This window comes from Hibiscus syriacus, unplaced genomic scaffold, assembly GCF_006381635.1.
Source record: "Hibiscus syriacus cultivar Baekdansim isolate YM2019G1 unplaced genomic scaffold, ASM638163v2 tig00112000_pilon, whole genome shotgun sequence".
Lineage (NCBI taxonomy): Eukaryota > Viridiplantae > Streptophyta > Magnoliopsida > Malvales > Malvaceae > Hibiscus > Hibiscus syriacus.
Window position 1 is genome coordinate 999,650 of NW_024063235.1, and position 14,431 is coordinate 1,014,080.

The 14,431-nt window shown below is 32.9% G+C and overlaps 1 protein-coding gene and 1 long non-coding RNA gene across 2 annotated transcripts; one reads left to right on the forward strand and one right to left on the reverse strand.

Moving 5' to 3' along the window:
* Nucleotides 1-118: 118 nt before the first annotated feature.
* Nucleotides 119-5,416, reverse strand: LOC120174147. The gene is made up of 8 exons (XM_039181108.1): nucleotides 4,777-5,416; nucleotides 3,978-4,069; nucleotides 3,148-3,848; nucleotides 2,710-2,780; nucleotides 2,373-2,462; nucleotides 2,065-2,265; nucleotides 1,286-1,418; nucleotides 119-656 (listed from the first exon to the last, which is right to left on the reverse strand). The coding sequence occupies exons 1-8, from the start codon at nucleotides 5,143-5,145 to the stop codon at nucleotides 493-495; spliced, it is 1,821 nt and encodes a 606-aa protein (XP_039037039.1). The 5' UTR covers nucleotides 5,146-5,416; the 3' UTR covers nucleotides 119-492.
* Nucleotides 5,417-10,871: 5,455 nt separating this feature from the next.
* LOC120174106 lies at nucleotides 10,872-11,768 on the forward strand. The gene is made up of 3 exons (XR_005521127.1): nucleotides 10,872-11,357; nucleotides 11,447-11,500; nucleotides 11,649-11,768. It is a non-coding gene; the product is annotated as an uncharacterized LOC120174106 (long non-coding RNA).
* The last annotated feature ends 2,663 nt before the right edge of the window (nucleotides 11,769-14,431 follow it).

Genomic DNA, 14,431 nt, shown 5'->3' on the forward strand with positions numbered 1-14,431 from the left:
CGGACACGTCACTTTTAATGAACACAAAAAAATGTCTTCATAAATAATGTTAAAAAAACATTTTAAGGTTAGACGAAATCAAAATTATGAAAATGAATAATAAAGATGAATTACGGAAGTGAATAACCCTCTTGCATTCTCCGAGTTCATGATATACACTATATTACAACACAAACCCTGGGTATCATGTTTACAATAAGCATTGAGTTCCATCACAAAATCAACATACAACAACATATGTGCCTTCTTCATAAGCAAAGATGATGTCCGGCAGCATCCGCTGTAAGGTCAGTTGACCCGAAAGAGGCGTGGAATATAAAGAACTAAACATGTAGGGTTCATCCGTAAAACACGCCTTCTTTGTACAAAAATGATTGAAGGATAAGAAAAGGAAGAAACAGTTACATGCTGATTCCTCAGGGTGATTGCATGAAACACCCCTTTTGCTTTGATAGGAAAATGTCTGAAAAGAATTGGATATACTCAGCAGTATCACGTTTGACTTTCTGTTCCCGGAGATGGAGTCTTAGCAGTCAAATCGCGAAGCAATGATTGGGTGGCTATGAACTCCTCTCTCAGCATGACATTGTAGTCGTACAAACGTTGAAAATTCTTCTGTATATCAGACAACTCGATATCTGAGCCAGACTTCAGATCTGCATTAAGAAGAAGGATTAAGATGAGCAACTTTAACGTAAAATATGTTGGTAAATAAAAACACTAGAAGATTTCGAAGAAAATTATGCATGCAGTTTCATTTCATCACAATGAAAAGTCTTTTTAGGCAGTTCCAAAACCAACCTGCAAGTCATTTCCTAACCGACTCTTCAGTTTTATTTGAAGTACTCACCTATGACACATATCGAAGTACGGTTCCAGGATATGACACATCAAATACTGAAAAAAATGAACATATTCAAATTCAACACCCATACCTAAATCTGAGTAACATAGGAGATAGAAAGAGCAATAATAATGGAGTCAACACTCGACACCAGTAGTTTAACTTATAATAAGAAATCATCTCGATGTATGAGTTATTGTTAACAGTCTTTTTGTTTACATTGACAATCTTTAAACAATAAAGCAGTGATTCAAAAGCATACCCCTGTCCCCTGCGAACCCAACTTTTTTCTTTGGCAAAAAGAAAAGTTTTAACGCTTATTAACTAAACTGAAACTATGGTTTAGAAGATACGGAGACAACGGAAAACAATCAACTCCAATTGTGTCTTTTAGTGCAACATGATATGAAATGATGACAATCCAAATAGCCCTGTTCGTACCTAGTTGCGGTGGTGGGGGAATTATCTCGTCACCAATAGGAAATGCTTGATGCCGGACAGCAACTCCATCATTTGAACCGATGCAATGTTTTATCTTGTCCTTAGCAGATCCAGATATATCGCATTTGAGGGCCTGCATACTTACATGGAAAGCTTCAGAATGGAAACCTATGTGGACAAGCTATGCTACGTTCGGGTCCAAAAGTTAGCGACAAAGTTACTAATGGTATTTGCATAAACTGATACACAGCTAAAACTTAACTTCACTTCACTTGGTATGAATGTTTCTCCTAAAAAATGATTGAAAAATGAAGATTGAGGAATACTATTTCCGCCTCATTCATCATAACATATACATATATAAATATATATACATATATATATATATATATATATGCCAATTATTATACACTTTGAGATGCCAAAGGCTTAAAACCACATGACAATGCTTCCAACATAGACGACTAAGAAATTTGTTCGGTCTTTCATGTTATACAAGTACTATCAGTACATTGGTTCAGACAGTCGATGCAGTTTTAGGTAAGAACAATTCACACGGCTATGACAGAAATAATAACAATTTTAGGTAAAACTGGAAAAACTTGGCCATTAAAACAGAGATGTTACTGATTATAGGTAACTTGTGTTTAACTGAACCTTCTTTATGTGAGTCGAGTACGGAAATTCGGGTAAAAAGCAAGTGTTTTCCGAGAAAAACTTAATTTAACAAAAGAAGGTGAAATTAGGTTGGCATTGAAAAAGAGATTGATAGAATCTACCTTTTCACTGCTGACTTGCTTGTGAAAACTTAGGTCAATATTACTTAGCTGCCTTCGCTTCCTCGATGACACCCCTCCACGAACTGATCCATTACCATGGACCGATGGAAGCATGAAATGACCACAACCAGGTTCCGTTTTAGAGTGGTCATCGACATCCAATGTTCTGCAGTTCCACGTGTACATGACGTATTTTCTCACCTGGTTAAGAAAAGCACAACTCAACTATACTAAAGGACTAAATCAGAGAGGAATACTCGAATTGACTAATAAACATAGGCTACATGTTCTTCAGAGAAAGAAATTACTTTATCCCAGTGTTCTTGAGCTTTTCTTCTACTTCTGATATTCCGTAAAATGCTATCTTCATTGCGGAGCCGTTTTATTCTGAACTCACACTACAAAGTGCACCAAGCAGGTGAAATAGGGAAGGGAACTTTGAACAATTACTTAAGGAAGAAGTAACAGTATTTTTTTGACATGATGTTCAAATACTGAATATAAACATCTTTCTCTTCATCCGAAAGAAGGGTAAAAATAAACCTTAACATCATTTATTGATAGTGTAAGGTCTTCAATCATCATCTAGAAAATCAAGGGAAAAAGGAAGAACTAAATGATAAACAAACAAGGAACACGACTTACTTGCACCAAGAGAAAGAAAAATAGCATCATACTAAGGCAATATAGCCCACCAAGATCTGCGAGGAAGCCCACTGCAAGTTGAACAAAACAATATGCATTAATACATACAAGTAGAAACTCATTGCAATGAATCCTGCAGAATAATGCAATCAAAGGTTGTTCTCCAAATAAAGGGGAATTAGAAAAGGAACAAGGCATGTGAAAGCCATTAGAAGCCAATTCAATCAAAGAACAACATTATCCTGCTAGTGGCCATCAAGAACTCTTCCATCTAAACCAAGTTGGTAAAGTGATTAACGAAATAATGTAGATATCTCAGACTGTCACCTTAAATAGTTTACAATGCACAAATATCAAACGTAAGTTAATTGATGTAGCAGATAATATAAAAAAACACCAGACTGAATCACATACACACATGCAAAGCAAATTACTCACCAGCACCAACTATATTTTGATTTTCAGACTCAATGATGTAGGAATTAAGATAATTGACATATAATGTAGTGTTCATTAGTCCATCACTAGCATTCTCTAATGAGGCCTGGAGCTGAGAGGTCTCACGCAAAATTGACCCCGGGACGAATTCATGAAACAGGGGTTGAACTAGCCTGAGATCTTTTGCACTGCGGTATAGACGGGGAAATAAATTGAATATCAATATGTTTGTGTCCGTCCCTCTGAAAGTAACAGGGCTATTATCAGAGTTGGTTCCATTCTTCAGTGTGCCACTAACGAAACTCACATGATCACTCCTGATATGATCTTTTGAAGTCACATTGAACTGAAAACCTACGGCACTTGCAGGGCTGTTTGGGAGATCAACAAACTGCCATGAAACAGACAAAAAATCTTGATGGAGTCGGCAATTGCTGCACTTGAGAGATATGGTTGGCCCCAAACTCGTATTGTGACATGAAAAGTTGAGAAAACCCGAAATAGGGAAAACTTTGTCTTCATTGAAGCCGGAACTTCCGGATAGTAAAGTAGTTGGACGTCGCAAATTCGAGCAGCTCATACTAGAAACTGTTGTCATATTAAATTCCATGTCATTCCTGAACAGAGCTAGGTCAGGCGCATTTGTTGCTCTCACGTTATGCATTTCAATTGTTCTCTTTGCGATGATTTGGTAAAGCAGCCTAACATAAATCATGGAAAGGAGGGGACAAACAAATCAACGTATATTCATATGTTGAAAGGGTTCTAAGAAAACATTCATGAGAATTTGAAAATCAAATGCTTGCGTCGAGAACATTATCCTCACTCACGCAGCAAACAGCCCAGTGAAAAGTATCCAGCTGGCGATCGAGAAAGTTCCACCAAGTTCTGTTTTCCGCTTCACAACAAACTTCTGATCATCCTAAATAAATGAATTAAACAAGTTAAAGCATTAGCATGTTTATGCATCATGAAAGTACAGAAAAAACCATCCGTCATGAGAAAACATGTTAACATACATTTCTTCTAGTTTCTGAAATCATAATTATTCCTTAGACATGAATTTCAAATTTGACAATAATACACCCAATTCCAAAGTATGCAAAAGTGAATTATGTCGACATTACACTTTAATGATGGCTTGCTAATTAGCTAACGAAAACCAATCCCGACGTCACCCCAATTTTCAAGACAATCCAAATCTCAACCAACTTAGTCACTTGAGCATGCTACATCCTAGACACGAATGTTGCTTCATCAACTCTAAATTTTCGTTGCAATGCCCATGTCCAGCACAAATTTGTATACATGAAAACACATACACAAAATCGAATATGCACATGTATAACACATACTTGTATCAGACACTTGCATACAAACATACAAATAATGCTACATATACTTGTTCACTGCAAAAAAGAAATCCCACTTAAGAAAAATACATACAAATTCACATGGAGCATGGAAAAAGAAAGAACCATCAGCACAATTGTCACTACAGAATTCTACAGTTAGAACCTCAAACTTTCAGCTCAAAAATATAAAGTTGGAATTCTACAGAGGCGAGTTGCCCTTTTAAACGTTGCAATGCATCAAAAGAAACAAGGGAAATCGTTAAAAAGGACCAACCAGCCAATGCCTTGTAGCAAAGCAAACATCCAAGCGACTAATCCACCACCTAATCTTAAACCACACATTTCTGCCACCACCAAGCTTTGTAAACCTCAAGAGGAAGCAAAAAAGGAGCCATGAAAGCAACATCAGAAGAGTAGCTTCCAAGAACACAGCTTGGGATTGAGTGAACTTCTTAATCGAATCGAAAGATATAAAGGTCTTGGGGAAGGAGAACGCGTAGTAGTCAATCCCCGAATCAGTTTTGATAGCTGAACTTCCATCATAGGTGATGCAGCTGTTGGCCGAAACGTTGAGAAAGCGGCCGACTTGGCAGGCACAATGGCTGCCGTTGTACAAAACTGAGTTCTGGGGACACCTAGACATTCCTACAGCTTCAAATTAGCATGTGTTGTCTGAAGATGAATGGCTTTGATATGGGATTTTCAAGTTGATGGGGTTTTTTGACAAAGATTTGGGGCAAAGTAAACGGTCGGATCTTGTTGTCCGGAAAGCGAAGGTGTTTGAAATCGTGGTCTGTTTTTTCGGTTGAAGAGAATCAAAGTTGGAAACTTTGAAGGGAAGAAGCGGCAGAAAAGAAACGAATATTCGAGACCATCTCCATGTCCATGTGATGAAAGATTCAAAGGAAGACGAACTGGAAAAGTCCTCCTTTTTCCATTATATATTACTATATTATTTATATTTATATTCTTTTATGAAAGATATTATCAATGATTTGCTTTTGAAAAGCTTTCCTTCTCGAGAAAGTAAAAAATAATTAAATCATCACGGTGTCTTTATTTTTCTTTCTTTTCTTTTTTTCATAAATGAATATATATTAACGTAAACTATATATAAACTGTAACTACACAAAAATTTATGTTAAGGGATGAATTTAAATTTAGAAGCAAATTAAAATTTTGGACAGAGATAGAAATATAATTTAAATAAAAAATATATATAAAAAATTTAAAATATATAATAATTTAAAATTTTTAGGGGACATTTGTTCCTGTCACCCCTTCCATACAACCTGATGATGTGTTTTCTCAAAGTGAGAGAAGGATAAGTCGAGATGACTGCGTTTGAGTTTGGGAGCTGTTAAGGTGGAAAAGAGAGAAATACAGTAGTGGTGGGTATTTGAAAAATACTTAAATTAAAAAGTTTTGGGGTAAATTATATATAAATTTATTATTTAAGTACCTATTTAATATTTTAATAGTAGTTTAAAGATAAAACTAAATATTAATATTTGTTAACGTTATCACATCTTGAATTTAATATAGAGGACGGTGGAGTGACTATTTTATTATAAATCATAATTTTAATGCCTATTATATTATAAAACTATAATGTTAGTATTATTTTTAAAACTTCAATAGAGAAAATTGAAACTTAATCAAATATTAGTGACTATTTTGTAGCTTACCCTAATAATTTGCAACAATAAACTTTCAAGTTAATTGTACGACACGTCCTCCAATACCTTAATTCTAAATTAAATCATATATTTTAAACATTTCAATCTCATCCTTAAATTATGATTCTTATTTTAAATTATTCCTTAAACTTTTGAAATTTTAAATTTATCCCTAAACTGTGACTCTTATTTTATATTGATCCAAACTTTTGAATGTTTCAATTTTATCCCAAACCGACGGTCATAGTATGCCCATAACTAGCCACCAAATGTGCAGTGCCACACTTCTCGATCTAACATTGCTTGTTTACATCCTTTTCACTAGAGTCGAAGATCGTCCAATCGATAAATCTAAAAGATCGATTAATTTTTATAATGATTATTAAATTCTATTAATCGTAACTAATCATTAAAAAGATTTGATTGCAAGCTATCATGTTACCTAATTCTTTTTCAAAGATACCTATAACATAAAATTTTTATAATTTTATAATTCATACTACAAAATATTTTTAAAAAATGTATTCTTTAATTTTATAAATATTTTAATAAATATTAAGATTAGCAAGATATAAAAGTTTTATAAAAATAATTATAAAATAAAAATATTTTAAGAAATATACTAAGATAAGGAACTCAATTCAAATAGGAAAATTTCAGTAAAAAACTGTTCTAATATCTAATAAAAACTGATTTTGACCAAGTCAGGTTGGGACCAATCAAGATTAGGAAAATGACCATCCCTAACCATTAATCTGATAAAATTGTTATTCATATCCCCTTATAATTATAAATTTGTAGCAAGTAAAATGATAGAATTCTTCTCTGGCTCTTTGGTTTAAAAAATTCATTCGGTTCCAAAATTGTAAATGTTTTTAGTAAACAAAATGGTTAAGGGCTGAAAACAGTAAAATTATTTTAATTTTACTTCTAATAATATTTTTTTAAAAATATATAATTGTATATTTATTAACAATTAATTGATGATTAATCATTAGTCAAAATACTTAATCGTAATCATAATTATTAATGTTACTTGAGCAGTTTGATTAACGATTAATTTTAATGATTCAGTTAATTAACTTATAAAATATAATAGTTAGGGGTTGTTTGTTTGGCTCTGAATGGAACCATTCAACGCTGAATGCTGAACCGTTCAGCATTTAGCGCGTTTGTTTCTCATCTCTGAATGATTCAGTACTGACTGATTCAGTAAAATAGTGTTGAATGATTCAGCACAGAATACATTCTGAATGATTCAGAGCCATTATCAAACAACATATCACATTCAGAGCTAATTCATACAGAGCTTCTAAATCATTCAGCGCTTAATCATTCTGAAGTAAACAAACAGCCCCTCACACTAGTTAACTGTTAACTATAACAATTACAAGTTAATCTGAATGCTCCTATTGTTAATGACCAACTGGACTGATAAACTACTATAATAAGTGGTAAATCTAAAAAAATTATCGATTAGATTAATATAAACATAATAAAATATTTAACATAATTAGTATATATTAATTTTTAATTAAAAAATATAATAACAACTATATATGTGTGTTGAATCTAAAAACAAATATTTTGATTAGACTAATATCATTAGGCATAAAGAGAAGTTAGACTATTGAAAGGGACTAGAGAATTAAAGTAAATACCTTAAGTTTTATTACCCTCTCAAACTGAAAATGAATGGAATGGATGATACAAATGAGGTGAAAGTCTCTATTTATATTTAGCCTTCCTCAAAATCAATGACCTAAGCTTTTTAATATATTTATTTTATTAATATACGTTAAGTACAAAGCAATATATGTTTAAAGATAATTCTTAATCATTTAACATTGAACGTTTATATCCCTAGAATTCATAGTGCATTAACCCAAGATATCAAAGAATAACAATAATTTTTTTTACCATACATACATACATACGCATGCGACATTAAATCAATATTGGCGTCCAATTAACACTATAATATGCTACTAAATCAATGTTACTACCCAATTTATAACCCATAAATATAAATTAATTTGTTAATTAATATTTTAATTTTATTGTATTATTTCGTGAAATCTTTAAAATATAAAATTTATATGTTAATTAATTTATTATTATAAGAGAAAACCAGTTAAAAAACTATGTTGCATTGGTCCCCTCAAACAATATATTTTTTAGAAGAGTAAATTACGTTTTCTATTATTCAACTTTGCATGCGTTATTGTTTTGTCATTAAATTTTCATTTTTTTAATTTGATTATTTAACTTTTAAAAATACTTTTATTAGTAGATTGTTTTTAAATTTGAGTTGAGCCATTCAACTCTGGATGATATATTTATATTACATATGAAGAAATATATATGTATATTATATATGATTATGGAAAAGTTTTTATGTTTGAATCAAATAGTACAATGACATTATAAATATTTTCAATAAAATTTATTTTTTTAGTAAACAAAATGGTTAAGGGCCGAAAACAGTAAAAGTATTTTAATTTTACTTCTAATAATATTCGTCAAACAAAATGGAATCAAACAGACTCGACTTCAATTTTTTTAAATAAAGTTTGAGTTTTAAAAAACTATTCATCAATTTGAATAATTTATTTTTTTACTCGACTTGATGAGACAAATTTATTAGTATCTTAAATAAAACTCTTAAAATTTTATCTTTATAGGAGAAGATAAAATAAAAAATACAAATGGACAACACGTACTTCTATTTTATGTCAGCAAAAATCATTAACGTCACCCTATCTTTGATTCATGTGCAAATTAACGTCACCCTATCTTTGATTTAACATGTGTAATGTAAGTGACCAAAATGAAAGCAATTAGAAAATTGAGTGGTCAATTCAAATATTTTAAAGTTAAGGATGTTGAAAACATAATTTACCCTTTGTAAAGGTTAAGAACATAAATATATGGAGATGCTGGGTATCTAACCCCGTGTATCTCGCATGCTAAGCTAGCGCTCTACCATCTGAGCTACTTAGCCTTTACTTTAAATTCCTCAATTATTTTTTATAATTCCTATTTTATGCTCCTGACTAAACTCAACTCAAGGAATCTGAAAATGGAAGAAACTTTAAAGCTGTTTGTTGAAACGTTTGGAGTTTTCTTGAGTTTTGGGTCCCATCAATTCTTTTTCTGCTCGGCTCTTGGTATGGTAGTTTTTAAGTAATGCTTCCCCTTTTTACAAAAACGACAAATAAAACGTTTGTTTGATTGTCTGAATTAAATGGTTGGGTCATTACTGAAATTTGAAAAGATCCCCCTTTCTGATTCCTGATGTTTATCTTCCGCATTTTTTTACTGTTTTTATTATGATTTACGTTTCTTGTTCGCTTGCTTCAACAATTTCCCTTTAATTTTCATGATTTATGATGTTCTTTTATATGTGCAATGAGCTCTTGTGGGGTTTAAGAACTTTCCAATTGTCATGGCAAATTAAGATATTCGAATATTTTAGTCATTGGAAATCTGGGTCTGCTCCATTTTGCTTGTTCTCCCTTTCTAAGTGCATACTATTTATTAATGAAATACTGGTTCTTTGAATTGTATGGTTTACTTAGATAAGTGGTTGAAGTAGAATTAAGGAATTATGAAACACCCGAATCTAAATCATTGACAAGTGAGCTACTACTCTTAGTTGTATTAATGTTTTGACAGTTATCTCTAATATTCTGAATCTTATCCGATCTCGCTTGTATATTACCTGCATGTAAATCTCTAACATTCCAATGAGGAAATGACTTCATGGCCTTCCAAAGTTGTGTCTTGCCTTTTAATCCCTCGGTTGCCCACATGGTACTTACTTTGTGAAGGACGGATTTCCCTTTACAATTTGTACGACTTTGTTGACTAATGAGACAGACAAGAACCGTGGAGGGCAGTCAGACGGTAGTCAAGGTGGTAGTTGTCCAGGTTTGGAGTTGGAGGTCTAGTTTTGGTAGAGGAGATTGTGCTTTGTTTTGCTCTCTGTTGCATGGCTATTTATAATACTCTCGGCAGAAGTTGATTGGGGGATGTCGTGGCATTGGTCTTGATTGGAAGTCCCAGGAAACGATGGTAGGGACTTAATTAGTTATCTGGTGAAGTCACTTGTGTTGGTACGTGGCCATTAGGGAGCGTCCACAAGGTTTGTTCGTGAGGTTACAGACGACAGACACACGTCAATTAACGAGAATTCGCAAGATACATTTCGCATAGATCAGGATTCATGTGAATCGCAGGTAGTAACAGACTTCGTTACGGAAATGCCACGTGTAGCATGTCAATCCGTCGGTTTTGCTCGGCAAATACGGTTGCAACCTTCTTGGACAACTCCCATCAATGCCTTAAACCATTGTAAGGGCATTACTTGCTTTATCAGGCCAAAGAAAAATCCTTTAGTGATTATGATCAAGGGACCTTTTCCGTAGTTGTCATAGTACCATGCTTTATTTTACCCTCTTGCATATCCCTAAAATTTATTCTTCCCTTCTTATATAAACTACTCTTCTCTTAGTAGTCTACACCATATTTTTGTTCTTCATTTTCTCATCCGATTTCCTTTGATCATGGGTCACAAGAAGAAGAAAAATTACAATTCCTGGTGGGTAGCATTCTCAAGAAGGCCGCTGATTTATCTATGTTAAGTGATACTGATGTTGGAATTATGATGCTTTCTCCTACCGGTCAATTTACTAGTTTTGCTAGCAAGGGAAGGTCATGAAGAGTCTCTACCTGATGATAATGTTATTTATGTTCTTCTTTCCATATGCTTGTGTTTTTCGAGTTCTAAATGCAACTTGTGATAAAAAAATTCTCATGCCCTCTAGTGGATTGAGGATATCTTTCTTCGTTTCTTAGACTGGTGTGATGAACATGGAGTATGTTTTGATGATCTTTGCTGTTTTTTCCATAGAATATTTCACAAATAGTGATGCTAAGGGTGTACCATTACATTTGTATCTATCGCCAAATTATGTCGGTCCATTTCCATTAATTACTAAAAGTTTTTAAGTCACTCGAGTTCTATTTTATAACCTGATTTGAATTTGAAATTTTCACCAATGACTTCTCACCTCATCAAATGAGGTTGAATCTCAACAATCTGTTTTTTCCCCTTTAGCATGAGAAGCTGCTTGAGAGAGAGATTTCACCTTCAGATCCGAATAACGTGGAGGTAACATAAAGAAAACGGGGAGTATTTTCTACATATGGTGAACAGAATTATTGTTGCATGCAATAATTCCTTCCATGTTTGATTCACAGATGCCTGCACTAGAGTTTGGCAGCGGCAGAAGTTGCAAACTCGGAAACACAAAGGTATAGAATTTGCCTTCTGCATATGGTTCAATGAAATTCTAAATGATTTGATGATGACACGTACCTCCTGAAATCCTGTTTAAAAGGAATCTAAATTGTCAACTCAAATGTATAAGTGCTGAATAAGTTTTGCCGTTGTATTATGTAGGAATCAGTTACCAGATGATCATAACGACAAAAACATCAAAGAACTAGAACCTTCGACAGGCTGAGGACATGGCAGCTCGCGAAGGTCATATGTCTTAGAGGAAATGTGCAGGCAGCATCGCTGTGGACAGACTTAAGTTGCTCTAGAAGTTTATGGTTTAGTGTGTTCTTGCAATCTTGTACTCTTTGTCTGATGTCTGAACTTTGGAAACGACAAATTTTTATGGTTATTTTGAGTATCCTTTATGTAGACATTCCGTCGGAAAATATCTTGTCGGAGTCGCCGGTCTGGCTGCTAGGTCGTTCCTGGTTTAATAACAGTATTCAAATTATTCTTTAGAATTTTGCCCGGCAAAATCAACGAGATAATGCTCTCAAATTGTTTATTTCACGAAATAATGATCTCTCCAGATTAATTGCTCAAATGGAGTGATCTCCACAGTGTTGTCGTAGGTCGTCATGCCATCCGGGCGACTTTGGAGGTCGCCATGGCATCCGGACGAGCTTGGAGTCTCTGCATGGCTGTGCATGGCGGCATGGCAACGTGGCATGGGTCTGGGCGAGCTTGGAGTCTCTGCATGGCTGTGCCTGGCGGCATGGCAACGTGGCATGGGTCTGGTGGCAGCATGGCAAGGCATGGCAACGTGGGTAATCAGGGAATGGTAGTCATCCCAGCGACATTGTAGGTCGTCAGGGCATCCCAGCGACATTGTAGGTCGCCAAGGGATCCAAACGACCTATGCCTTCGCCTGAAGCTCTCACGTGCTCTGCTGTCGCTGCGCCTCTGCTCCCATGCAGCGTGAAATCAGTTGCATTATTGCAGCACTTATTGCTGCATTATTGCAACCCGTGAACGTGAATGACTCGGCCACCTATAATTGAAGCAAAGTCTGCCCGGTTGTTGTATTATATATTGGATGGATGGGGTTAATGAGTGAACAATTAAGAGAGAAGAAAGGAGAAAAATAGCAAAGGAGAATAGCAGAGAAAAAAGGAGGAAGAAGAAAGGGAGAGCACAACATTGAGGTAAGTTTTTTAATTATTTTAATGAGTTTATTATTTTAAATTATTAGTTTGTTAGTTTATGGTTTAAGTTAAAACAAAATTTTAGTTAATTATTTAATTAGTTTGTTTGATGGTTATATATTAAAAAAATAATTAATTCTTGTGTTAGTCTAATATTAATTAGTTTTGTAGTTAGTTAAATAGTTAAGTTATATTTTGGTTGTTGAATTTATATTATATAAATTAGTTTTATTTTAAATTATTAGTTTGTTAGTTTATGGTTTAAGTTAAAACAATTTTAGTTAATTATTTAATTAGTTTGTTTGATGGTTATATTAAAAAAATAATTAATTCTTGTGTTAGTCTAATATTAATTAGTTTTGTAGTTAGTTAAATAGTTAAGTTATATTTTGGTTGTTGAATTTATTATATAAAAAATTAGTTTATTAGTAGTTTAAGTTTTATTATAAAAAATAGTTTTAGTTTAAGTTATATAAAAGAATAATTATTTAAATTAGTTTATTGTTATAAATTATTAGTTAATTAGTTTATTATTATAAATTAGGGTAAAACAAAAATTAGTTAATTAGTTTGTTAGTTTAGTTATTGTTTAGTTAAGTTATATAGAAATAAAAAATTATTTAATTAGCATGTTTGATAGTTACATATTAATAAAAATATTTAGTTAGTTGTTAGTCGTTAGTTATATAAAAAATATGTAATTAGTTTGTGTTAGTTAAATAGTTAAGTTATATTTGTTTGTTGAATTTATATTATATAAAAAAATTAGTTAATTAGTTTTTTAGTAGTAAATTATAATTAAAAATCATTTATTAGTTTAAGTTATATTAAAGAATAGTTTATTAGTTAACGTTATATTAAAGCATAGTAAGTTATTAAAGAATAGTTTTTTAGTTGTTTAAGGAAAAATTTACGTTTAACTTATATTTTAAAAAGTTTAGTTTGTTAGTTTATTAGTTTAATATATATAAGTTATTATATTAAATTTTTTGTTGTGTTGTAAAATAGTTAGTTAGTTAGATTATATTAGTTATATTAAATGAATTTTTAAATATTGTTGTTTACTTTTTTTACAGATTCATTCCAATGGCTGACCAAATTCCACTGCTAAGACTTGACAATGAACATATTTCAAGTCATTTGGGAATAATGGTGAATAAAATATTTGGTTATTGAATTATAATTAATAAATATTTGAATATTATTTTATGATGATTGTGATAGTTTTTTTGCATTATTTAATTGTTGGAGGACGAGCAACGAGTCCTTCGTCTTCGGCTACATAAAGTGCCCAAGCCACATCCATTGATAGAAGAAAACTTGCAAGAGGCTGGATTTTGGTATGTAATATTTGTGCGAGATTATAAGTTGGTCCCAGGTTTGATCAGTGCGTTGATTGAACGTTGGAGACCAGAAACGCACACGTTTCATTTGCCGTGTGGCGAATGCACGATAACTTTGGAGGATGTGGCAATGCAACTCGGGGTCCAAACTAATGGGATGCCGGTGGTAATGTCACATGAGTTTAAAAATGTGGCACAACTTTGCAACTTGTTTCTTGGGAAAGCGCCCGTACCACCAGAGTGTAGAGGGTGGAGAGTGAGGTTGTCATGGTTGAAGAATGAATTTCTACTTCAACCAAATAGTACGGAGAACGAAATTATATATGCAACACGAGCATATATATAGTTGATTGGGGGAATTTTGATGCCTGATAAATCCGGTAGTTTATGTTCACACTCAGTATCTTCTTTTTTT

Excerpts from the sequence above, each read along its gene's own strand:
- LOC120174147 (XM_039181108.1), bottom strand. The coding sequence starts at position 5,145 with ATGTCTAGGTGTCCCCAGAACTCAGTTTTGTACAACGGCAGCCATTGT. Across the intron at positions 2,463-2,709 it reads TTTTCTTTCTCTTGGTGCAA|TGTGAGTTCAGAATAAAACG; the intron begins GTAAGTCGTGTT and ends TGCACTTTGTAG. Across the intron at positions 1,419-2,064 it reads AGCAAGTCAGCAGTGAAAAG|GCCCTCAAATGCGATATATC; the intron begins GTAGATTCTATC and ends GTAAGTATGCAG.